This window comes from Paramormyrops kingsleyae, chromosome 9, assembly GCF_048594095.1.
Source record: "Paramormyrops kingsleyae isolate MSU_618 chromosome 9, PKINGS_0.4, whole genome shotgun sequence".
In the NCBI taxonomy this organism is placed as follows: domain Eukaryota; kingdom Metazoa; phylum Chordata; class Actinopteri; order Osteoglossiformes; family Mormyridae; genus Paramormyrops; species Paramormyrops kingsleyae.
The window spans coordinates 5904591-5931019 of record NC_132805.1 but is presented as its reverse complement, the minus strand read 5'-3'; the positions used below and the strand labels follow the sequence as shown (position 1 = coordinate 5931019).

The window sequence follows — 26429 nt, the reverse complement described above, 5'->3', positions numbered from 1 at the left end:
AACATAAATTCATCTTTGTTTGTAGTAAGAAAAATCTCACAGCCATAATGCTTTTATAAAATACCGCTACATTTGTATTAATGCAGGATTATACTGCACATCACATTACAGTAGATTGTGATAATGTAACGTGCACTAAAAACACCTCGGGAACGCAAGTGTTAAAAGCTCAGAGGAAATCCCGCCTAGCCGGAGTCGGCGGTGAGAAATCGGATTACACCATCGCAGGGACCCGAGGGCTGCAGGGCTCGGGAGCTTGGCTGCGGATTGAGACACGAGGTTAAGGTGCAGGTTTCCTGCCGAGACAGCCGCAGCGTTACCGCCAGAAAGAAAACGAGAACGAAAAAGCAGGTGCTTCAGGAGCCGTGATCGCTGGCGGACGCCGGGAGGACGTGACAGTTACTCCGCAACATCGGCCGAGTTGCTCCGTTTCGGTTTTGACACACCAGCTTAGGTTGTGATCGCAGAAAGGCAGGTGGACGTAAAACACGCTTACTCCCGGCGATATTTCGGAGGTCAAGCGTTTTTCAGGTGATATATGTATTTTAGGGCTCGGTTGATTTAACAAAATGTGACACTTGGAACGTAGGACGTTTACGAGGATGCGTGCACTTTGAGGCGATGTGAGGAGCCTCTTCGCATGCATATGGGAACTAAACATCGTCAGAAAAGCCTGGCTGAGAAACAAGATTTTTGCATCTTTCTTTGAACACAGTGATTTCGTATTTACTATGGCGACTAAGACCAGGAAGATGCGCTGCTGTCGCTGCTCGGGACGTGTAACTCCTGCACTGTATTCCCTTCTTTTACTTGAAATTATTCTTACGGTCTTAGTTAGAGGTACCACTTCTCAAACGACAAAGTCAGCTAGTGACGACGGGTTTGCACTACTGCGAAATCGTGATGGAGGATTGTCTTTGTCCGGAGGAAGTCTGCAAAAGGAGAGAAGAAACGCGGGTGGGGAAGATTTTCATTCAGAAAGTGTCCGTCCTAGGACGTCCCATACAAGTAGGTATAATAAAGTGCAAGTGACAAGTGTAGCGAAAGCCTTGACATCTGACGCATTTATTTAAAAGTGGAAGCAAAAGGCAAAGTATTATCAATATTAACTTTATATTGAATTCGCTATTTATATTTCTCAAATTATGCCCATGGAGCCCCGCCCTCCTGTCATGCTTTCAGGAACATTTTGATTACGCTTCAATAGAAACAAATAAATGCATCAATGACTTAAATTACATAAATAACGTTAATAAACACCCAGCACTCATTTATTTGAATTCCGTGCACAGAAGCTTAGATTGTTCTAAAATGAAGAGTGATTACATAATGTACATAATTAAGACATGCGTCTTTATTTCTTTTATTTGGAACTGATTACCTACTGATTTTGTGAGTTCCAGTATTCGTTCTTTAAATGTGATTTATCATGTGTTTATGTTGAAAACCTTTCGGAATTGCTTGTCAGTGTTATGCCCCTGGGCCATCTTGTCACTAAGTTTTTGGAAACAAGGACTTGGCTTATTTGTGCCTACCTAGATGGCAGGCGCCCAGAAGTGAGGGAGCCGTCCTGCCTTTAAATGCTTTGAAAGGCAAGGACAGACAAGTAAGGGCAAAGACTCTCAGCCAGAGAGGGCATTTTACAGAGGACTAAGGAGTCAAACCGTAAAGCTGACTGTAGCACCTTCTGTTTTAATATCCCTGATGACGGAATGCTGCACGCAATAAGTATAAAGAAGCTTCTAAGCATTTCAATGCAAAATGAAGGGAGATTGTGTTTGCATGTCAAAGGACACATGTGAGAGCTGTCAGGATAACATAATACCATAATGTAGACAGCCAGCTGTTTCTTGATGAGTGTGTGGATAACTGAATGGAATCCAGTGACACCTTTCTTGAAGGGAAAAGACTTTTTCTCCATGACTGCATTTGTATTTATCCCGTAATTCTGCATCCTTGGCTCATGTTACTGCTACAGTGTATTCTCCTGATCCATCTTTGTGTAGGCTAAGCCCACCATATTTAGTCTGATTGGAATAATTTCTTTGGGAACTTTGTTAAATGCTGGTTTTGGTCTTAGCAGGCTTGTTATTCTTACATTACTGGAGGTTTTGTGGTCTCTTCTTGGTTGCCATGGTTATAAGTTTTTGAGGAAGGCCCTATTGGAAGCTCTTACCTCAGCAGTTTTCTTAGTCTCAGCAGCATGACAAATATTCCCATTATTAGTAAAAATAAAGCAATTTCTGAAAGCTTCTAATGTTCTGAATTCAGCCCAATGAAGTTTGTGTCTGTGTCTCTGTGTAAGACTGATATTTTCAATTTTTCACTTTCATTGTAGACATCTTTTGGATGCTACTTTTCAGTCCATCAGAGTCAGATAGATGAAAAGTGTTTTTGTTAAACGATTGAACAAGACGGTTCAAGAAGCAACACCTTCTCTGTATGCCAGTACATACAACTTTGAGAAATGGAACACCATTGCACTTAATGTGTCTTCATAGTGCACACAATAGTGTACAATGTGCTCCCTCTTCCTGGACGACAGACAGGCACAGATGCAGGTGGTTAGGAGTGTCTTAAAGAAATGCTTGCTTTGCAGAGGAAGGAAAATTTTCCATGTTGCCATAAGGGGTTGTTAGGCCACTTTGCACGTGAATCAGCAAGATTTCAGGAGATTGTGGCTTGGGGGGGGGGGGACTGTCTTGTCGGTGTTGGATTAGATTTGGTCCTGGGTTTCGAAGTGAGGAGCCACTCGGAAGCAGTCGAGTTCAAACAGATGGGGTAAGTATAGAAGGCAAAATGAGGAACAGTTTTTTTTTGGGGAGTGGTTGGGTTTTTTAAGATTAATGACTCATCTTAAAAAAGCTGGCCACTTCCTTTGCTGGTGTTCAGATGTTCTGATTGTTAACCCAAGCCCCCGTCTGTGGCCTTTGTTAGTCTCTGGTGCCTTTAACAGATGGGATAGCTTTACAAATAACCCATTCTGGCTGCGTCCGTGTGCAGCCCATCGCGCCGGAGGTGGCAGAGGGGAGCCGCTGGAGACGACCAGGCCTTTCGTCGTCATGGACGGTCGCAGGATGCACCTGAGCAAAGCTCTGCAGGTGAGTCACCATCTGTGTCCCCATCTGGGTGGTGCCCTCAGTTCGGTTTGCCCTCTGTTCGGTTTGCCCTCTGTTCGGTTTGCCCTCAGTTCGGTTTGCCCTCAGTTCGGTTTGCCCTCAGTTCGGTTTGCCCTCATTTCGGTTTGCCCTCAGTTCGGTTTGCCCTCATTTCGGTTTGCCCTCAGTTCGGTTTGCCCTCAGTTCGGTTTGCCCTCATTTCGGTTTGCCCTCATTTCGGTTTGCCCTCATTTCGGTTTGCCCTCATTTCGGTTTGCCCTCAGTTCGGTTTGCCCTCATTTCGGTTTGCCCTCATTTCGGTTTGCCCTCAGTTCGGTTTGCCCTCAGTTCGGTTTGCCCTCATTTCGGTTTGCCCTCAGTTCGGTTTGCCCTCATTTCGGTTTGCCCTCATTTCGGTTTGCCCTCAGTTCGGTTTGCCCTCAGTTCGGTTTGCCCTCAGTTCGGTTTGCCCTCAGTTCGGTTTGAACCAGAGGGTTAAATGCTTGAACTTGGACAACGGTCCATTATGTATGTTGTTTTAATTGGGAGAAAGGGGGACTTCTTCCGGAAATGACTTCAGGCCTCCTGACAGCTGCATGGGAAGCTTTCATCCTCCTGAAGCAGACCCCACCAGAGATCATACCTCTCCATGCAGGAAGCTCCTCAGCAAATATGAAAACCCACCAGTTTCCTGCTTTCCTGCCGTACAAGTTTGGGAAGGAAACTGAGCAGCAAATTCTTCTCCCTGGTGCTGGATACGCCTGGCACACGTGACCGCCTGTGTGAATTTGCGGCCTCCGCCACGTTCGGTTAAAAAGTTGAAATTGGTCACCATCCAAAGTAGGGGTCCTTACTGGTGGGGCTGTATTAAACTGCGCAGGAAAGGTGTGGAACGACTGCAACATTTTTCATAAATCTATTTTTCCCCCAGTCTCTCGTCACCCCTCAATAGAATTGGGCGTGGAACCGTTGTTTTAGAAACATTAAACTGATAAGGATCATTCAAGCTTGAGTCAAATCTATACTTATAAATGGGAGGGAAGAAAATCTTTACTCAGTTACTACTCGCAGTAATATACAATAAAGTTGAAAGCTAAATTTCTCTGGTAGTTGAATGTATGCAGGACCCCATACAGGTGGGTGGATGTGATAAGCCATGTAATGTGATATTGGGTGTTTGAATTATGGCATATAAATGAAACCCTTACTATTAGTGTTACAAACAGGGCTACACTTTGAACCCGAGCCAAGCCTCTGCGGGAGGTCTTAACCCCGCTGCTTCTGTGCCACAACAGGCAACCAAAAGCATCCAGGGAATGCAGGATCTTCCATGGAATCTCATCTTATTCTGGATCGGGGAGGTGTAACTCTTTGCTAGTTCAGGGTCTGAGTGCTGGAATAATTAGGGCGTTCATCATTGTGTATGTGCTAAACTGGGGGGGCGTGTTTGAGCGGCCTCGATGGTCTTATGTGTTTGGGGACATGAACACTGAAAATGATTATGGTGATTGACTTGCTAACGTGACTGTTGTGTGTTTGTAGAGCTATGTTACCTTGCCTGAGGGATAGCTTTATTTCTGGATGAGACGGGTGAAAACATTTGTGAAGTCAAATAGAAAATCAACAGTGTTTTTGTTGCATGCGCGTAATATTTGCTCAAGCAAGAAAAGATTCACCTCAGGATAAAGTCCCAAAAGGCATCGAAAAGCGTTTCACTGGGAGCTGGAGTATTACGATTTCAGGTGGAAACGTCTGAAAACGTCTTTAAATTGGGGATGTGGGACCATTATCAACCTTGTGCCAGCATCTACATTCATACGCTGCTGGTGTCTCAGCACGTTAGGGCTCTGTACCTGTGGTGAGAAGGTTGCTAGTTCAAATCCCCGGGCCTGCAGACTGAAGCCGCTGTTGGGCCCCTGAACAGAGGTGCTGCATGTTGGCTGACCCTGCACTGTGACACCCCCCCCCCCCCCCCCAAGTTCGCTCTTGCATGTATTTGTTTGTGTGTCTCATGGAGAGCAGGATGGGGCAGGAGAAAAGCAATTTCTCTGTGGGGATCAATATAGTATCACTGTTCTGTTTGTGTTGAAGTGAAAGATACTAATACCTGTGTCGCCCTGAGGACGGATTGTCTTGTTTGTCAGATGGCTCTCCTGCCCTAAGCATGTCCCCCTGGATGCCATTTCAGAGGATGGTGGACTCACCTGGCTGGGCTCAGTGTCAGTTGAACGTGATCAAATTGTTGGCCACTCAGACCGTCCTGCCGGGCCGTGTGGGGCAATGTGGGGCCGTTTGCGCCTCAGCGGGTTAGACCTCTGTCTCTATCACCGGAAGGTCTCCGGTTTGAATCCTGCCCTCGGTAGATCTCTCTTGAGCTCTTAACAAAGGCCCTTAACCTCCCGAAAAGCAAAAAATGTGCCAGATAAATGGCTGACCAGTGCTCAGACCCCACACTTCACCCTGAACTGTGTGTGTGTGTGTCTCTGTCTGTCTCAGAGAGCAGTAGGAGGGAATTTAGAACAATTTCTAGGACCTCTGAGTGACAGGAGCCTTAAATATTTTGGAATATAATTGAATTGGTCTGGTTTGGGGCCCCAACATGATATACTTTCATGGGGCATAAAATTTCTGGTGGTGCCCTTGGAGAGCAAGAATGTGTCTGTGAAAAGAAGCCTTTCGATGTGCTGTACAAGTATTGCACACAAGCATCACTTCATTTCACTGGTGCACAATGAGCAGTGAGCCTCTGCCTTTACATGCACCCCAGTGGTAATAGGGCCGGTGTTCTGCTGGACGGAGTTGGAGGGAGTCGCAGCTGCCTTGTCCTTTCCGCGGCTCCCTCACCCCTCCTGGCCCTCTCTCCTCTCTGAATGGACCCCGCCCTGCATTCATCTGGGTGTGAGCTCATACTGCTGGCAGCCACACTCACAAGTCCTGGGCCATTACCTCACTGGGGGGGGGGAGGGGGAGAGCGGAACGAGGGTGAAAGGCTAGGAGAGGGAGGGAGGGAGGGGCCGTCTTTAGTGGTGTTTGCTCTCCTGCAATATCATGTCATTCTAGCTTTGTATGAGTCTTGTTTTAAGAAAGGGGAAGTTGGGAGGGGGGGGGGGTGTAAGGGGAGGGAAAGGACACAGGAAGGGAGGTGGGGGTGTCCCTAGCCTCAGAGTCAGACCGTTGGTCCAGTGCTGAAGACTGGCCCCGTCCCCTTTCCCTGCCCCGGAAAGCCCCCATGAATGAGGAAGCAGGCTAGCTGGTGGCTGGCTAAGCCGTTCCTGCTGCTCCTCCTGTTTGTGATCTGCTCCCGGGCTCAGCCTCGCCACGCGGTTTCTGCTCGTTACTCAGTAACCCAGAGCCAGGTCCCCACCCAGCTGCATGGTGTTTTTGATGACCTGCTGGCCATGTGCCAGAATCATAAAAAAAAAACCATAAAACCAGTGCTCTGTGTATCAGTAAGTTACAAGGTTGGTGATTCATCCTCCTTTGGAAAAAGCATAATAAAGGAAAACGGGATATGAAATCTGCCACTGCCACTTGCAGAAAATGTGGAATGGGGTTTTTCAACTGGTGGGTCATGACCCCAAAACCACCCATTAAAAAAATACGTATATCAGTAACAAGCATACAGTTGATGATTCATCCTCCCTAAGAAATCAAATTTTTAAAAAAGGATGTGGAATTAGAAATTGTATTTGATTTTGCAGACCCTGTAGACCGGTATTTCTTATCTGGTGGGTCGTGACCCAAAACCAACCCCCCCCACCCTCGCATCAATTATTTCCAATGAAAAAATGTGGGGCTAAGCCAGCTGAAAACTGCTGATGTAGACCGATTGAAACGATCATCTTCAGAAACAGGCTTAGGAATGCTTCCTGGTGGTTTACTGGTAGCAGTACGGCATGTGAGATCCCAGCGGATCGGCTGCGATGTGCCGACATGCCCCACGTCTGGGGAGGAGGAAACGCAGCTGGAGTCTGCCTGCAGTAACCCTGACAGGCTCATGGCGGACGCAAATGACTGAACCTCCCAGGAGTGTTTCAGAGGAACCGTGAGCTGGGTGTTTTTCTGCTTGGGCTGTTCAGGAACTGCCTGTTTTCTGTTCTCCTCAATGAATTCATGATGTATAAAATCCCTTTTGAAAATAAACGGCGGAAAGCCTGTGGGATTTGAGTATTTTTATCTGCGGGATCTCTTTCATGGGTAGTGATGACAGTGGCTTGAATAATTTAGGACTTTTGAGTGAGTTCTAGCTGTAAATATCCTGCTGTAGTTTAAAGGTCTTTATAGTAAATAATCAGAAAACAGGAACCCCTCTGTTGATTGTAGAGAGATTGTGATCCGAAATCATACCTCGCTGCTATTTTGCTCATATTTACCTGCCATATTTACTCCGTGGTGTCTGTGGTTGATGGAGGGATGTGTTATGTTGAGAGTTTCAGGTCAAATTTAATATGCACACATTTCATGGAAAACGTCTCGGAAAGAAAAATTCAGTCACTTGCGTTTTCTGTGGCAATTAAAATTTTCTAAATAAAATGTGCACATGACCCCAGAACATCTGACCATCTAGCACTGGAAGATTGAAAAAGTTGTATTAAATGTAAAATATAACCCTGAAATGGATAACTGGTATGGAACACAGATGGACGGACGAATGGATGGGTATTACATAAAATTGTGCCTGTCATTTGTCTTGTGTGCCGTCTCCTAACTTTGTGATGACTAAATACGCTACCAGTCAAAAGTTTATGCACACAGTTTTTTTTTTTATCACTTTTCCATTTATTTCATAAACTGCAGACTTTTTTATTCTTGTTAAGCTTTGGAAAGTTGAGTGAACAACTATAAATGAAAATACAAGTCAAATAAAACAAGTTTCCTTTATAACACGGAAAGAGTATGTAACAGTGCATGTCTGACACCCTATTAACGCCCAGAGGCGTGGCTACAGACCATCTGCCCACCCAGCGGTTGGCTGTCAGATTTGTTCTGCCACTGAAAGGTGAGCTTCCATTGGTTAAGTGTTTTCAAGTATGTGCTGTCATGTATGTGAAGATGCCAACCTCTCCTGATGCTGGTGATCAGTCCAGCAACAAAGGTTATTAGCAGGGCAAGTGGAGATATTATGGGCCAGCGCATGGTGTGTGTGTGTATGTGTGTGAACAGGTTTACCTATCCTTATGGGGACATAATGTCCCCATAACGTGATAAATATCCGTTTTTTTTCCCTTATGGGGACCGGTTTCCTGGTCCCCATAAGGGAAAACTCTATTTTATAAAAATCGGTGACTGCTATGAAAAAACTAAAAATGCAAAAACTCTTGTATTTTGTTAGGTTACTTATGGTTATGGTTAGGGCAGGGTAGGGGTTAAGGTTGTCATAGTTAGCTTTAGCATTTTTCCCATTGAAATGAATGAGCGGTCCCCATAAGAATATGTATACCCTACGTGTGTGTGTGTGTGTGTGTGTGTGTGTGTGTGTGTGTGTGTGTGTGTGTCCCACACCCTCCCACGCAGAGGATAAAGCAAGGAAGGGGTGTCCATGCCTCTGCAGGAAGTCCAGACTTCTCGCTAACAGCCTTCAAAGGTGGAGTGGCACAGAATGGCAGGAAGAGGTGTTGAGAAGAAGGGCCAGGCCGGGCCCACCAGGACCGGGCCGGGACAGGGAGGGAAAGCGGCCCGGCCCACTTCCTGCCGTGCGCCACCCATATCTGGTTTTATCCAAACACAGGAAGAGGAGCGATGCCCCTTGTACCTAATCAGAGCTTGGTGACTTACAGAAAGAGTTAGTCCTCTGAGCCCCCAGTGAAGTGAGAAATGGGGGGATGTCCCCCCCCCCCATCATTCAGCGCCTCCTCTGTTCGATCTCATTAGCCTGGTCGCTTGGTTTCCTTTTGTAGTAACATGATGTAGGATTTCCAGTGGGATACCTTTCAGACTCCATCTACCCTGGAGCACTTTGGCTGCTCTGCCTTTAATATTATGTATCTGTTATTATACATAGATTGGTTGTAACATGCAGGTGCAATTACTCATTCGTGTCCGAATTTGTGATGGAGATAGAGAGCTATTTTGCAAACAAGGATGCAGAACATTTCTCGGTCATACAGACTGCTCTTATTCACCGCTTTAAAGTGCTGAATAACTTGCCACGGTCTATACTGCTTGAATCTGATATGCTTGAAGTGTTTAGGAGTCCCCAACGAGATGTTTTCGAACCATTGTATTCACTGATTGGTTAGTCAATCAATGAACTGGTCAACTGAGTGATTAAAGCAACAGCATCCAGGCCGCTACCACGGTCATAGGATCGTTACCAATTGTGTCTTTGTGGGGTCTCAGTTATGAACTTCGGCTCCTGTCTCTGTCCACAGAATGGCCACCCTGATAAGATCCAGTGTGGGCTGCAGTTTGAGGGCCAAACCTATCTGCTGGACCTGGAGAAGAACCAGTAAGGACAGTTCCTACACGCCACACGTCCTCAAAGCCATAGCGACTGTGACTCTGCTCTTTCAGTAACCATGAGTACAAACATCACTGGCTTACAAACCATTTTGAGGCCAGTGTGTCCCCGTAATACACAGTAAACCTACAGAACACCTTCCTATTTCTGTCTTCCTTAGAGGTTTGCTGCCCAAGACCCCGAATATGTACTACTACCTACCAAATGGTGTTGGGGTCAATGCAGAGGACAGGCCAGTGGTAAGTGCCCATGGCCAGCCAAGAACACCATGGATTAGCAGTAAAGTTATAGCAATACACCAACAGATCTGATTGGCTTAGCTTAATGTAATCCCTGCATGTATCTGCCTGCCCATCCCAGCAGTGGTACCAAAGTCCCAAAACTATTGAAGTGACCATTTTAAAATAGAAGCAATACAGAAGAATCAAAGATTACCTACAATGTTTGCTTTGAGCTGTGAATACTTGGTATGTAGTTCTAGAATGTTCCAGCCATTGAGGGTAGTGTTACAGTGAAGCTTACCACCGCTAGTGCTATTGCAGGTCATGAGGCTCATATGCAGACCTGAAGGGTGGGAAACTCGGAGCCGAGTGTCCCTGCTGTTTTCGGTCAAACAGAGACGCGTTTGGTGTGTTTTGGGGGTTTGCGCTCACTGTCGCCTCACACAGGTCAACTGCTATTACCACGGCTCAGTCAGGGGCTTCCCGGACTCTGGAGTGGCCCTCAGCACCTGCTCCGGTCTGCGGTGAGTCCCAGCATGCTCTGCTCTGTGGGCAATACGAGGATTTAAATTGCCCTTTGCCGTGCCATGTGGGTGTGTCTAGCAAGTCACTTTGACGTGAAACATGTTTGGATGGGGTCCATCTCCTTCTCGCATCGCTAATCGCATTTCCCGAAAGTGGCGTTTAGCGGTGAGGCTGGTTTGGACATGAAATGAAGTCCCTGACGGAGCTGCGGTTGCCTGTCTCTGTAGGCACGCTTGTCTGCGAGGCACCGCGGGTCTGGCTCTGTCGTTCAGGGTTTAAAGCCTTTACGAGGTACTGCTCAGTAACATACAGAGTATTCTTGCTAGATGGGATATGTGTCTGGGCTGGTCTGGGCTTATTTTATCTCTTCAGTTCCCAGCAGATGCTGATGTAGCTCTTGAATAATTTATTCCTTATGTGATCAAAGTATAATGATGCTACTGAACATGTACTTTAGACAGATAATGGTCATTAGCTGATTTTGTTTGATTGATATTTTGCTCTTTCTTACACACTGATTTCACTTAAAATGTGCAGGGATCCCTTCTGTAATTACCTCTGTCTCTGAGGGGTCCCATGGCGGAATAACTGTGCAGTTTCGATGTTGAGCTGAAATACCAGTTAGCCTGAGGTCCAGCATATTTATGAATCTTGTAGTAGTGTCACACGCTGTAGATAAGAGTTGTCTGGAATTTTCTGTCCCAGTGGCGTGATCACGATCAACTCCAGCCTGAGTCTGGACATACGGCCCGCAGAGGTGGAGCGAGGTGGACCTGAGGTGGAGGACCTACATCTGCTCTATCCCACCCACCGACCAGGGTCACCTATGGGCTGTGGGGTTTCAAACGATGTGGAGCCTCCTTTGCATCTGTCACCTCACATCCACAGGGTGAGGGTTCAGGGCCCAGAAATGGAGGGATTGAACCACACAGATTTTTCTTTTTTTTAATGTTTTCTTCATGTATTTTTGTATCTGCACAGAGTAAAAGGGACATTCTGTCAGAGACAAAGTACATAGAGCTGGTGCTGGTGGTTGATCACACGGAGGTAAGACTTCAGCCAGTCAGTCAGGGACTGGCTCTGTTTATAGGCTCCAGCTGTTTCCAGTTAGGAGGTTGTGGGAGCCTTTTATGTCTGGGAGAAAAAAAGCAAAAACTGCAAAAAAAAAAACTACATTCACTGTGGATTTTTGGCTCCCCCTAGTGTCACACAATGATATTTCAAGCATGGCTCAGCAGGATCGATACATGGGCTCTAACATTAAAAGCTGGCGTTTCTTGCTCTTTTAGTATGTGAATTACCAGATGAACAACAAGACTATCACGTATCGCATGATGGATGTGGCCAACCAAGTAGACTGGGTAAGAATCACAAACTGTGAAGGCTGTCCATTCGATCAGGTCCATTTTAGAGGTAATGTCTGCCATAACGGGCCCTAATTAATTTTAGGGAATAACTGAAAAAGAAGATTCTGGAAATGGCTTCAGCGCAGTGTGGGATTTCCTGATAGGTGATGTCAGTGTTGGCCTGAGATTGGAGGCCCGTAAAAATGGCCCATGTCTGTGGTTTGGATCAGTACCCCTCTCTCGTCCTGTCACTCTGCAGTACTACAGGCCACTTAACGTGCGCGTGGCTCTGGTTGGCCTGGAGATCTGGAGCGACCGGGACAAGGTCAGAGTGGACAAGAACCCGACAGAAACCCTGCAGCGCTTCCTGGAGTGGCGGCGGCGGGAGCTGCTGCCCCGTCTGCGGCACGATAACGCCCAGCTGGTCATGTGAGCACCGGGAGGGGGGCTGGTTAGGTCCCACGGGACGGGAGTGTGTTTATCTTTTGGGGGAAGGAGGGTGACCTCACACCTTCAGGGTAGAGTGCTGTGGCTTCCTCTCGCAATCCAAAAACAGACATTTAGGTCAGAATTAAATTAGCCGGTTTGTGTGTGTGTGTGTGTGTGTGTGTGTCCTGTGGTGGACTGGCATCCCATCCAGGGTGTCCCCTGCCTTCTGGAATAGGCTCCAGGCTCCATGACTGGATATGGGATATGGAGAGATTTCACTGAAGACAGAGAGCAGCATGGTGGTGGAAGTGCTGAGTAGACTTCTGGAGACCAGAGTTTGAATCTCCACCCCGGCTCCAAATGTTTGGGGTTTGCAGGTCCTCCCCGTGTCATCGTGGGGTTTGCAGGTCCTCCCCGTGTCATCGTGGGGTTTCCTCCAAGTGTTCTAGTTTCCCACCACACTTCGGAAACATGCCGAGGCTAATTGGAGTTACCAGATTCCCCATAGGTGTGTATGTGTGAGTGGGTGGTGTGTTAATGTGCTCTGTGGAGAGTCGGTGCCCCATCCTGGGTTGTTCACTGCCAAGTGTCCATAGCAACCAAGACAGGCTGCAGATCCCCATGGCCTTGAATAGGGTAAACGGGTACAGAAAATGGATGGATGGATGGATGGGTATAAAGAAAACAGATTGGGACAGAAAGATGACAGTACATGCAAAGTAATTCAGAGTCGATTAAACTGTACTTCATGTCTGCAGGGGGGGCTCGTTCGATGGCACCACGGTGGGAATGGCCTCCCAGTCGTCCATGTGCTCCGGGGACCGCTCGGGTGGTGTTAACGTGGTGGGTATGCGTGTCTGGACCCAGGGGCGGCACGTCACTGAGAAGTGGCGATCGGGCGGCAGTGACCGCTCTCTTTTGGTTGCGACCGCAGGACCACCTGGTGAGCGTGCTGGGCATCGCATCCACCGTGGCCCACGAGCTTGGCCACAACCTGGGCATGAGCCACGACACGGACGAGCGACAGTGCCAGTGTCGGAACGAGCCCCGGTTGGGCGGCTGCATCATGGAGCCCTCCACTGGGTGAGTGCTCATGGGGCGGAGCGTAACTGCTGGGGGTGGGGCTTATGTGTGTGGGCAGCGGCTACAGTGGCTCCGCCCCTTCAGCTCACCCACCTCTGCTCTCTGCCCCAAAAGGTTCATGCCAGGCCAGCTGTTCAGCAGCTGTAGTGTGCTGGACCTGTCCTTCAGCCTCCTACACGGGGGCGGGATGTGCCTCTTCAACGTGCCGCAGCCCAGCCGCCTGTTGGGGGGGCCACGCTGTGGTAACCTGTACGTGGAGGAGGGCGAGGAATGTGACTGCGGCCTGGCTGACGTATGTGCTGGGCCGGGGGGGAGTCCATCGCTGTGGTTTGTCAGCATCCTTCCTGTGATCTTATTGGCTCTTTGTGCGCAGGAGTGTAACGATCCCTGCTGCGATTTCTCCACCTGCAAACTGGCTCCCGGGGCGCAGTGCTCATCCGACGGGATCTGCTGCGACAACTGCAAGGTGTCTCCACACTCACCCCTCACTGCCCCTCTCCACCCTCCCAACAGCTATTTTTCACTTTCACTTTCATATTTGACCCCCCCCCCGACTCCCTTCTGAATTTCATGTCTTGCTGTTGCACCTTGCTGACCCTTCTTGACTGACCCCCCCCCGTAGCTGCGCATGGCGGGTTCGGTGTGCCGTGAGAGCCTGGGGGAGTGTGACCTGCCGGAGTTCTGCACCGGCGCGTCCCCCCACTGCCCCCCCAACGTCTTCCTCCAGAACGGCGAGCCCTGCGATGGCGGCGCCTCCTACTGCTCCAGCGGTATCTGCTCCAGTGTGGACACGCAGTGCCAGGCGCTGTGGGGACCCAGTGAGTGACACGGCCCTGTGTCTCGTCCCCGTGTCCCTGAGTGTGTACAGAGATGCACAGTGCGTTTGGACCACTTACCCAGCACAGGGGGCCCGCGGTCTATCCCAGACAGCGCAGGGTGTAGGACATGGGGAACAAGGCACACAGACACACAGGTACACACACACGCCGAACGCCTGTGATCGGAAGGTCAGCCATTGAAATACCATCCTCAGCAGAATAGCCGAATGTCCACTGCCCCCCCAAAAAACTCCAGTGGTTATGGTTAGGGTTAGGGTTAGGTGATGTGATCAGAAGCGTTCCACTGTAGCTGTATGTCTGCAGACAAACAAATAAATCATCCATATCATTATCAAACTCCACACGCATACAAAGCCAGGGGTGGGATTCAGATTCCCAGCTCCGTAGGTGTCGAGGTGACAGTGCTGCCCCCTCCTGGACATCCCACAGTGAGAATGTAAGAACGGAGCACTGCGACCCTAACCCTAAACCTAACCCTAACCCTAAACCTAACCCTTTCTCGTCTTTCCTGCTGTCCAGATGCCACTCAGGCTCCAGACGTGTGTTTCTCTACCGTCAACAAACTGGGCAACAAATTCGGAAATTGTGGGCAGTTGTCCAATGGGAGCTACATGCCATGTGTTCCAGAGTAAGTCCCCATTTCGCTTAGTCATGTCGTACTTTTGAGATCGAGCAGCTGTGTTTGGAGGGGCAGTCTTTTCATTTATATATGGCTAGTCGCCAGTCTCTTTCTTAAATAATTTCAGAAATGAACACCCAAATTTTTTGTCATGTATTGTAAAATGAAATGTAATTTATTGCAGATCAATTGTGGTTCATTTGTATTTGGGGTTCTTTTCGAAGATTTTATATCTTCCCTGTTAGATATAGAGAATCTTTTATGACTGAATGTGTCCCATGAAGAATTCTCTAAGCCTATTATTCTGATCATCCTCCCCCTGCAGTGACGTGCGTTGCGGGAGGATCCAGTGTCAGGGGGGAAACAGCCGGCCCTTGCTGGGCTCTAACACAGAGATTCTCACCACCACAGTGCACTTCAATCACACCAACATCGTGTGCCGTGGTGCCAGCTTCGACCTGGGCAATGACGTCTCGGACCCCGCAATGGTTGCCGAGGGAACTGCCTGTGGTCTGGGCAAAGTAGGTGTTCAGGGCACGGTTACCTGTGAGAAGCCTCAAATATGATTGGTGTGCCCTCAGTCTGTTGTGCACGATCGTCCAATCAGGTCACATCCTGCATGGTCCAATATCTTTCAGATCTGCATGGGTCATCTCTGTAAGGACGTGTCCGTGCTGGGAGTGGAGGCCTGTCGCCGGAAATGCAACGGTCATGGGGTGAGCTCGCAGTGCATGCTGAGAATGTAGGCAGAGATGACTCGCCTACATTACCCACAATTCCATTTTCTTTTCCTCAGGTCTGCAACAGCAATAGCAACTGCCACTGTGACGTGGGCTGGGAACCACCGGACTGTAAATATTCTGGCAATGGAGGCAGCATGGAAAGTGGACCGGCCCAGGAGCCCAGAGGTTTATTTTTTGCTCTCTGCTGCCACCCTTCTGGATGTGTCCGACACCGTACTCAGTATGGCTGTGAAACATCTCTCTCTCTCTCTCTCTCTCTCTCTCTCTCTCTCTGCTGGCAGTGTCCAGTCCGGCTCGAGTGGCCCTGCTGGTCATCTTCCTCTTCATCCTGCCTGTATTGCTGCTCTTTCTTGCCCTCCGCCTCGGTTGGTGTCGCCACCGGCACGCCTTCCAGGTCAGCAGCTTCTGGCACAAGGGCCCAGGACGCCAGCAGAGCCGGTAGGCAGATTTAACCCTGGACCTGGGGTGGTTTCCCACAAGATCTACACCCAGGATATCCGGCAATCTGATGAGTTGAGCATGTGAGCCTCAGCATGGATAAACTTAGTGTCAATGAGTCAGCTTGCGTGTCTTATTGTGTATCCTATTGGGTTGATTATAGACAAATCCTCAAAATTTATATATCAATTTACATGTTATAAATACGAAGCATTTTCAGTTCAGTTTCAGTTCGGTTTCAGTTCAGTTTCAGTTCGGTTTCAGTTTCAGTGTGACATCAAATGAATCTATATGTGGAATTGCCATTTCATCCTACCCACAATGCACTGTGGCCAAGGTGGTTGCTGCAAAAAGTTTGTGTCATGAAATTTAATTGAACTACGGCTGCAATTATAATGCTCAATAATCACCAGGGCTTTAGATGATAGGAGGAAACATCGGTCCAGACTCCGGCTTTTCAGTGCTCTACAGACATTTATTTATGCCTACAGTTTACATTTTATTGCCAAATTTATAAACGGAATACTGATGTGTAAGTGTTATGCTGCTGTGATGGTCATCGTAGAACCTAAAAACATCCCTGTAATTTCTTTAACATGGAACATCTCCATGATGCCCTTCAGAACAAGTGCTGGTCGCTGTTGTCATTTGGCGTCCTGAGTGTTGTACCTTTGCACCATGTGGGCTGTTGAGCAGATGCTCACTGCAGCTTTACTCCTCGTTCCCCCAGAACTCCGGCCACCGAACGAGGTGACACCCGTAACACCGAACAGCTGCAGCCCCTGAGGTACCACTGGCCGAACCAGGTGGACATCCCGATGACCCAGCCGGCTAACAAGGTACCGTACCGCCGGTGTCGCCAAATGCAGGCCTAGAGGCCTGTGATGTGCCGATTCACCTGTGATGTGCCGATTCACCTGTGATGTGCCAATTCACCTGGACGGCAGTTGTCCTGAGAAGCATCTTTGCTCTCAAAAAAGCTGCTGAATGGCTGGGTCATGGCCCATGTCCTGGGTCTGCAAGGTTTAGAGGTTTTTCGTTGGGTGTATTAACTGGATTTGCAAACGCTGGATGTCTACACTTGCCCTTAAATCGTTGCCTCAGTGAGAAATATGGTAGGGTTAGGGTGCATTGTCCCCTGTTTCTTTCGTCAAAATCCAAACTATTTTTATGGACAGGACTGGTTGTCTCCTAATTTAGTCTTGGACTAGTTTTGGGGGAAGGACAGAACCAGTGGGAGGGGTCGTAAAGTCACGTTCATCCGTTTGCTTTTCAAAAACTCAGATAATCTTAATTGCCTCTTAATTTTTTCTAAATTGTCGAAGCCAGCTTACCTCACCATGCACTTTTTTTCCTTGTGATGCATGTTGAGATTAGGCTAATGCTGCCGATGACGTAACAGTCATATCGTAAACAGTAAGTAATCAACGTTATCTAAGAAACTCGGATATAATTCAGGCTTTTATTAATAAAGTTGTATCGGTTTGCATGAAATAATTTGTTGCCGTTTTTTTCGTGACTGTTAATGATGCTCCAAAAATATGGTGCCACATCAGTGTCACAACTAGGGGGCGATAAAACACAAAGTGAAAAATATTAACCTGCAAGTTGAAACATTATGGGAGCACAGAAAGAAGAATTGTGTACTCAATCAATATTGCACTCAAACGATAGACACCATTTTTCTGTTGTTGGGGGAACTGGCAACTGGGCAACAATAATCAGTGAATGCTTGCTTATTAAAAAGAGTTAAAGCTTGACTATTAAATAATTCTTATTATTAGATAGATAATCCATAGTTTGCTTTTAACCTACCAGTCAACGTTCCTCTTCGTCCGCTAATGATGTTTCGGTCACAAACGTGGTGGTTATTAAAGTGGGGCATGACGGGGGAGGAGACGAAGACAAAAATTTCACTCGAACACAGAAGGTAATCCACTTGGCACATGTGGACAGTTATCAAATCGAGAAAGAAAAACATAACATTTGAGAAGGAAAAAAGACAATTTTAGCAAGATGTTATGATTGATGCGCTCGCAATTCTTCTTTCTATGCTCGTGAGTTTCTTGTCTGTGCCCGACAGTGGGGTATGTACACATGTGTAACGTTGAAAAATGCAAGTTTTTACGTTTCATCTTTTGTTTTGTCGCCCTCTAGTGTTGACATTGATGTGGCGCTATTCAAAAGTTACCCCTGGTTCTACCGTGAGTTCTGTAGGTTTGCGAGTGGCCGTGTTTTGTATGTTATCCTTGGATCCTGCGGCATCATTTTCTGAAATGAATCTCTGGCTTTCAGTTGGCGTGAGCTGGTGTTTATCTCTGAATGTATGGTGGTGCCGTGAGCAGGAATTCACGCGTTTACTGTGTTAGTCAGAGCAAAGAGCACAGTGCCTTCATCTGCCGTTTGTCTTGGGTTTTATTTCACAGTGATACTGGTAAAGCAAGTATATGTCCCTAGCTGTCCTTTACAAGTTCTCTTTCAATAAAGCCATCTGCCTACGTCTGACCATTGCATGTCATCCCTCATGCCCCACGTTACTCACCCACAGCACCAAAGCGTTGCAACTTGCCATGACTGACGTAGGGATACTGACTCTGTGGAGAATGCGATGGAAATGCACGCAAAATGCACTTGCTGTACAATTTGCTAAGTTTTGAGGCTGGGTTTGATTAGACTAATTTCTATACCATTCACTAAAACTGCCATGTTACACTAATGATCCCTGACGCTTTATTCTGAAAACAACGCTACTTGCTTAAAAGTGCATGACTTGCATAGGCTGTCACTGTTCCTTGCTCTCTTTTTCTTTGCAAACAGGATGCCAAGCCTCCCCCTCCTAATAAGCCACTTCCACCTGATCCAGTGTTAAAACAAACACAGGTAATTTTCCTACTGCCAAGATGGGTCACTAGAGAGTCTTAGCTTGTCATCATTGAAATATCAATTCTGTTGTCTCTGTGAGAATTTTTCACGTTGCAAGTCTCCATGTTTTTTTCCATGGTTGTGGTGTTACTTGTATGGAATATTTGCTATATATTTGCACAGCAATTCTGCAGACTAAGTGCGGTACTGTATGAATACTGCAGTTTAAAACATTTTTTTCCAGATCATTGATGGCTCAGCAGTGCCACCGATAGGCAGAAGGGTGTACTGCAGGGCAGGAATCGGGATTCTTCTGGGATACTTGTTTAAAAATGCTGGATCTTTGAAAAATACGATTTTTCTTTTCTGTTTGTTATTACCAGCCAGTGACTGAACAGAGCTGGTGTTTATTTTAAGGGTGGATTAATGCTGCGGCAGAATGCTGTGCAAATTAAATTAGTAACATATGGGAGGTATTTTCTGCAAAAAATAATATGATAAAATGAAAATACAGCCTCCACTTTGCAATTTAATTTTCAAAGTCTATGTGCAAAAATGAAAATTAAAATGAAATAGCTACAAATAAGAAGCTAACTAAGCCGCGTGTGACTTTGCCATTAGTGTGGGCGACATGGACAACCACGTACAAGAAACATAACGACAACGGAATCAGCAAACGCACTGAGAAGTGCAGCAGTGATCCGTAGCTCCGCCCACCGCTCCGCTCCAATTAACGTATATTTGCTTGTTGTAAACTTGAAAATGAAAAAGCAAAGCAGGAAATGAAAAGTCAAGTTGGAAAAAGAAAAGACAAAAATGTTTGTTAATTTAATTTTTTAATTTTTCACATCTGATTCATACATGAGTGGAAATGTAAAATGCAAATGGTCCTATTTCATTTTAATTTTAGCAGGATTTTTGTGCATAGACTTTGAAAACTAAATGGCAAAATGGATATCGTATTTTCATTTTCATTTTTTACAGAAAATACCTCCCATAGTAACACTTCATGGACAATTCAATATTTGTACATATTTGATAAATGACAATTTAAATTTAATAAAGTGAAAAAGATTAATTTTTCTAGGTTAAGTTCGTAGGAACTGTGTAATCATTTCTGTCCTTTTTCAGCATATTAACGCTAAAGCACTGACTTAACACTAACAGGTACTAATCACATGAAGCGAAACTCATGCAGTAGGTTTCAGAGTGACAATCTTGGAGTAACTTGTCAGGTACCAGCAGAGTAGTTGGTTGGCCTCATCTGCCTTTGTAGAGATGTCATACCTTTGGCCCCGTTGTAGGGACCACTGAGGGTCAGACACTCATTTTCTTTCTGTGTTTCCTGTTCTGTCTGCTGTTTCAGTCGGCAGGGCAACACCCGACCCCTCCAAACAAGCCTCTTCCCCCTGACCCCATTGCCAAAGTCGGAAAGGTACAGGCCGAGTGGGTCTGTGTGATCCAGTTTGGGTTGCTCAGCAAAGCATGGCTGTGTGTCTTTTTTAAACATAATGACGAGCAACTTCTGTGATGTCTGGCCCGTTATTTGAACGTCGCTCCTGCCGCCGTTCCCGTGATTGAAATTCAGAGTGCATCCACGGTAGGGTCTGGACCAAGTCTGTCTGTGTTTCTGTGTCGGCGTTTGGGATGTTTGGGATGTTTGGGATGTCCTTCTAGACCTTCTGCCCTCACTTCCCACGTGTCCGTTCGGGCTTAACAACGTCTTGCCTTAGCATTCTCACAATATGGCGCTGACTGTTAACATGAGATATAAGTGCATGACTCCACTTTCCGACGATTAAGGAGACGAATGTAAGTGCACAAATGTGACTATGGGCTGGCGTTATCAACCCTAGATGATATTAACGACGGGAAGCTGGATAAGCAATGCCTGATAGTCCTGACTCTTACGGACAGCGTCACGTATTTGAACTAGAACAAATCATGAGAAGTTTACATACAGTACCCCCCGCCCCCCCCCGCCCCTTTCAGTTACCCACAGTCCAAAAATATTAAATGGAAAATTCCAGAAGTAAACAATTCATAAGTTTTAAATTTTGCACCTTTCTTAGTAGTGTGATGTCATTTCACGCCATCCGGGATGTGAACTATCCCTCTGTCCACTGTATCCACACTGCATATGCCAGTTAGTCACTTAGCAGCTGTCACGGTAATAGCAGTGCTTGTGTTCAAGTAACCTTTTTTAAACCTTTTTTTTAAAAAAAAAAAATACTTATGAGGACTTGGCCACTGGTCCTTAGTTTTCTAGGGTATGACTGTATGGGAATGTATATATAGGAAAAACAGTATATATAGGGTTTGGTCATATCTGTGGTTTCAGGCATCCGCTGGGGGACTTGGAGCGTATTCCCTACAGATGAGGAGGGGCTACTGTATACATTTTTACATTTTACATATTCAGCAGCAAAGGTGGGTAATTCAGGCCCAGACCAAGATTTTGTTTCAACCAACCAGTGTCACAGTCACAGAGTACTCAACTGGTTTGTTGAAACAAAATCTTGGTCTGGACTTTTACTCTCTGGACCTGAACTACCCACCTCTGTTCAGCAGATGCTTTTGTCCAAAGCGACGTACCAACAAGACAAATAGCACACTGCAAACATACATGATATTCAAGAGTCTACTAGGCATAAGTGCAGCTGGGCTGAGCTGCCAGTGAATGGCAGTGGTACCAGTGTAGGCAGCCCTGGGGCAGGAGCTACACAACAACTTCTACTGTTTATTGAGTCTAATATGACATTTTCTTCTGTTTCAAGACAAATGGGCCTCAAATTAGACGCCACTGACATTAACATGGCATCCCCAGTCTATGACATGGGTCCTTCACTACCTGGGTGTGTCTCCCAGACTGGCGCTGGGCACATTGTGGGCTCTGGTTGAGCTGAGCTAGGCTATCATCCACCACATTGCTGGGAGGGGAAGCCGATGTTGCAGGAGGTCCCCCTGCTTAGTCTCATCACCTGCTGTCACTGTGTCTGTCACTCGTGTGCTGTTTCAGCTGACGGCGGAGCGCCCAGCACCTCCGAACAAGCCTTTGCCCCCTGACCCTGTCCTCACAGGCAGCCAGGTACCAGGGAGGCGGAAGTGGGGGGGGGGGGGGGAAGTGGGAGTCTGTCTTTCAGACTCGACGTATTTGTGTCTGAGGAAGACGCTTGGCATGGATGAGGCTTCCTGTTGGCGACACCCCAGTACCTACATTTCTCCATTTCAGACTCGCCCGCCCGTGAAGCCGCCCCCTCCAAAGAAGGCCTTATCTACTGAGACCTCTTCGCAGCCCCCTGCTGGAGCCCCCGGGGCGTTTCCCATGACAGCAGGCCCCTCCCAGCAGGCAGATGGCGTGTCTTCGGTGCCCACCTACGCACCACGCATCGCAGTCATTCCTGCCAGGTCTGTCCATTGAAAATGATTCGAAGCCAGCAACCCTGTGTCTGTTTATACAGACCGTTCCTGTGTCTGAGAACATGTTAGAGTGTGTCAGGCAGTGTCAGAGCATGTTAGAGTGTGTCAGGCAGTGTCAGAGCATGTTAGAGTGTGTCAGGCAGTGTCAGAGCATGTTAGAGTGTGTCAGGCAGTGTCAGAGCATGTTAGAGTGTGTCAGGCAGTGTCAGAGCATGTTAGAGTGTGTCAGGCAGTGTCAGAGCATGTTAGAGTGTGTCAGAGCATGTTAGAGTGTGTCAGAGCATGTTAGAGCATGTTAGAGTGTGTCAGGCAGTGTCAGAGCATGTTAGAGTGTGTCAGGCAGTGTCAGAGCATGTTAGAGTGTGTCAGGCAGTGTCAGAGCATGTTAGAGTGTGTCAGGCAGTGTCAGAGCATGTTAGAGTGGGTCAGGCAGTGTCAGAGCATGTTAGAGTGGGTCAGGCAGTGTCAGAGCATGTTAGAGCATGTTAGATTGTGTCAGGCAGTGTCAGAGCATGTTAGAGTGTGTCAGGCAGTGTCAGAGCATGTTAGAGTGTATCAGGCAGTGTCAGAGCATGTTAGAGCATGTCAAAGTATGTTAAAGTGAGTTACAGCACGTTCAACTTCTTGTGCTTCCTTTATCTAGACGACCTCCACCTCCTCCGACTCGGACTTCACAGCCCATTAAGTCTCACTCTCCTCCACCCGTCTAACAAGAAGAGAACCAAGGCATGCTGGGAATTCTGAATCCTGGGCCCTTTGGCGCTGTTTGCACTAATTTTGTGAGAGAGCTGCACAGAGATGTTCTTGGACTGTCTAGAACCTCGCTCATTAACTCCCTCTGATTTCAGCTACAGTCCGTTGTCTTTTCTCGCCTGATGCCTTCCTCCCCAATATGAAGCCTGGACACCATTTTGTGGGAGGTTTACTAGATTAGGGAGTGGTAGAGGTTGGATTTTTGCAGCCATGACTGGATTTAGGAAACTTGAGCTTAGCCTCGTGCCTAAGGCAATGTTCACGTTAAGAAACACCCCCTTTAAACTGCCACATGTTTATGTAGCTCATGTTAGGAACAGCTCTCGTGGTATGGAAACCATCACGGTGAAGGTGTTTGACTAGGAAAGGAAAGTATGGCATAGATTCAAATCACCAATATGAAGATGGTAAGGAGAGATCAGAGCATGCTCCTCTTCAGGTGAGCGTGTGCAGATCATTTCCTTGCTTCTCCATCAGCAAACTGAACATGGATATTTAGAGATTTCTCCTAATTTCTAACGTGTGGTGATGTAACTATTACAACATTTCAGATTAGAGCTTTTCCACTTTGAGGGATGTTAAGAGCATTACAATCAGTTTGGCCAGGCTGAGGATACACTTTCTTAATATATAATGCTGAAACATGAACAGGAAGGTTTGTGAATGTTGTGTATTATCTCTGTAAGGACAGACAGCAGACCCGAATGTAGATTTTAGAAGGGCTTGTGAAACATGGGTAGAAGAAAACTCATGAACCTTAACTTGTCTCATGGCAGAGGAAGTTCCTTTCCTGAAGAGGACAAAACATAATTTGTACAGGATTCTGAATGATTAGTTTTAACACTCATCCATATGTATATATAGATCACGAGGATGGGTACAAAGATGGTCTTGAAGGTATTTTTATATAGCATTACCCACACTACCAGAATTAACTAGCTTCTCTCTTTGACAGTAGTGACAAATCTCTTGTGCTGATGCTGCTTTTTTAACTTATTCTAATGCAAAGAAACGTATGGGGGGGGGGGTCTTCGTGCAAATGTTGAAAAGGCTAAAACATCAAATGTTTTCCCTGTGACACTTCAAGGTGACGTGACATACGATGTTCGCTCGTTCGCCTGTAAAGTTTGCTTCACTTCAGTGTTTACTACTGTACTGTTGCCAATATACACTATATGGACAAAAATATAAGGACACATGTCTTAATCACTGAATTCAGGTGTTTCATTCAGACCCATTGTCACGGGTATAAAATCAAGCACCAAGCCATGCAGTCAGGGTTACAAACATTTGTGAAAGAATGGGTCCTTCTGAAAAGGTCAGTGAATTCAAGTGTGGTGCTGTCATGGGATGCCATCTTTGCAATAAGTCAGTTCATGAAATTTCTTCCCTGCTAGATATTCCACAGTCAACTGTAAGTGGAATTAATGCAAGGTGGAAGCATTTAGGATCAACAGAAACTCAGCCACAAAGTGGCAGATCATGTAAAGTGACAGAAAGGGCTTCACCAAGTGCAGAGGCGCATAGTGTGGAAAAGCCACCAGTGCTCTGTTGTCTCAACCATGAAGTGGCAGACCAGGAAAGGTAACAGAATAAGGTTGCCAAGTGCTGAGGCGCATAGCGCATAAAGGTTGCTAACGTAACTGCAGAGTTCCAGGCTTCCTCTGGCATTAATCCCAGCACAAAAACTGTGTGCCGGGGGCTTCATGGAATGGGCTTCCATGGCCGAGCAGCTGCATGCAAATCTCACATCACCGAGCGCAAAGCCAAGTGTAGGATGGAGTGCTGTAAAGCACGCCGCCACTGGACTCTGGAACAGTGGAAACGTGTTCAGTGGAGTGACAAATCATGTGTCTCTTTCTGGCAGTCTGATGAATGAGTCTGGGTTTGACGGACACCAGGAGAACGTTACCTGCCTGACTGCATTGTGCCAACTGTAAAGTTTGATGGAGGCAGGATAATGGTATGGGTTTTATTTTTTCAGGGGTTGGGCTTGACCCCTTTGTTCCAGTGAAGGGAACTCCTAATGCTGCAGCATACCAAGACGTTTTGGACAGTTCTATGCTTCCAACTTTGTGGGAACAGTTTAGGGAAGGCCCTTTCCTTTTCCAGCATGACTGTACCCCAGTTCACAAAGCAAGGATCATAAATACATAGTTGGGTGTGGAAGAACATGACTGACCCACACAGAGCCCTGACCTCAACCCCATCGAGCACCTTTGGGATGAAGTAGAACAGAGACTGTGATCCAGGCCTTCATGTTCAACATCAGTGCCTCACCTCACAAATGCTCTTCTGGACGAATGGGCAATAATTCCCACAGACACACTCCAAGATCTTGTGGACAGCCTTCCCAGAAGAGTGGCAGCTGTTATAGCTGCAAAGAGGGGACCAGCTCCATATTGATGCCAATGGATTTAGAATGGGATGCCATTAAAGTTGCCGTAGGTGTAATGGCAAAGTGTCCCAATACTTTTGTCCATGTAATGTATTCCCACATCCGCCATTCCCATTCCCAGCAGCTTCAGACACTGTGATGAAGGCGTCTCTCTGCAGATCTCATCATACTTTAATCTAATACTTTTGACCATATAGCATTTATCACAAATGTTGAAAAACTGCACTGGCTGGACTTGACACAGAAAATCTGGTAGAAAATAAGTACTTTGATCAAATTGTGAACTATTTATTTGTATCACTTGATCATTTAACGGAACACTAGGCCTGAACATGAAGCATGTGCGTAAACAAATCCACTACTTCTAAATAGTTCATGGCACCATGCAACAAAGCAAGCATTTCTCAAGGCATATTGGCACTTCTACATTCCCATTTTAAATACTGTTACACTTTGATAAATGTAAATTCATCTTGGCAGATTTCTGATATGTCAATTCTGTGTCAGTTTTATGCTGAATTCCCATTTAAAATCTTGTGACTGTCTGCCTTACATTATAATTGGATTAGTCAGCAGTGATTAATGGCTGAAAGCTCATATTTAGAGGTAAAGGCCATTTAATATAATACTGGCTAGATAGGAATTATACCTGCTGTGTTTGTGAACCTTTATCTACAGCAGAGAATGAGTCGTCAGAGCACTTTCAAGACAGTTTTCATATAAGATTTCCTAAAGTCTGGTTCCGATAAATAAAAATGAATTGCTGTGAAACAACATGGCTGCTCTTTCTTTCTATGACATACCTTCATAATCACAATCATGGCTTTTTAATTTTTCCTTCTAAATATATACTGCTAAAATAAAGCCAGCATGCAGTTAGCATAACCTGCAACAAAATAAGATTGCTTCACATACTGTAGAAAGCGATGCATTTGGTTTATTCTAGATGTCTATACCCCAATGTCATTTTCACACCTATAGTTTGTTTGCTGTGGTACGAATCAGTTGATGGGTTTGTGAACTTCGAACATTTTCCCCTTGGCTTGGTTTGTTTTCGCATAGAGAAAAATCCAAGCAAACCAAAATGCAGCACTACAAACCCCATGAGAACGTTCACTCCACTTATTGGTCAGATTTGTCTTTGGCAGGAGACAGAAGTAAGGAGACATGCACTGATACAGCACACGGCCACACC

At 46.5% G+C, this 26429-nt stretch overlaps 1 protein-coding gene across 6 annotated transcripts; it reads left to right on the top strand.

Annotated features, from left to right (window-relative positions):
- The first annotated feature begins 194 nt into the window (after window positions 1-194).
- On the top strand, window positions 195-26008 carry adam15 (ADAM metallopeptidase domain 15). Of its 6 annotated transcripts, XM_023801347.2 has the most exons (25): window positions 195-1008; window positions 3004-3101; window positions 9470-9546; window positions 9719-9797; window positions 10227-10303; window positions 11010-11193; window positions 11286-11351; window positions 11594-11665; window positions 11910-12079; window positions 12838-12922; window positions 13014-13162; window positions 13277-13454; window positions 13536-13628; window positions 13785-13980; window positions 14521-14629; window positions 14946-15141; window positions 15259-15336; window positions 15417-15528; window positions 15645-15801; window positions 16532-16640; window positions 18619-18681; window positions 20030-20098; window positions 21683-21751; window positions 21896-22071; window positions 22727-26008. In XM_023801347.2, the coding sequence occupies exons 1-25, from the start codon at window positions 732-734 to the stop codon at window positions 22791-22793; spliced, it is 3006 nt and encodes a 1001-aa protein (XP_023657115.2). In that variant the 5' UTR covers window positions 195-731; the 3' UTR covers window positions 22794-26008. The 6 variants fall into 6 exon arrangements, 5 of the variants coding, with proteins under 5 accessions (XP_023657115.2, XP_023657116.2, XP_023657117.2 ...); XM_023801348.2 differs by lacking the exon at window positions 18619-18681; XM_023801349.2 differs by lacking the exons at window positions 18619-18681; window positions 20030-20098.
- Window positions 26009-26429: the final 421 nt, after the last annotated feature.

Coding starts and splice junctions, on each gene's coding strand:
- adam15 (XM_023801347.2), top strand. CDS start 732: ATGGCGACTAAGACCAGGAAGATGCGCTGCTGTCGCTGCTCGGGACGT. Junction 15,142..15,258: donor CTGCCTGTGGTCTGGGCAAA/GTAGGTGTTCAG, acceptor AATATCTTTCAG/ATCTGCATGGGTCATCTCTG. Junction 16,641..18,618: donor TGACCCAGCCGGCTAACAAG/GTACCGTACCGC, acceptor CTTTGCAAACAG/GATGCCAAGCCTCCCCCTCC.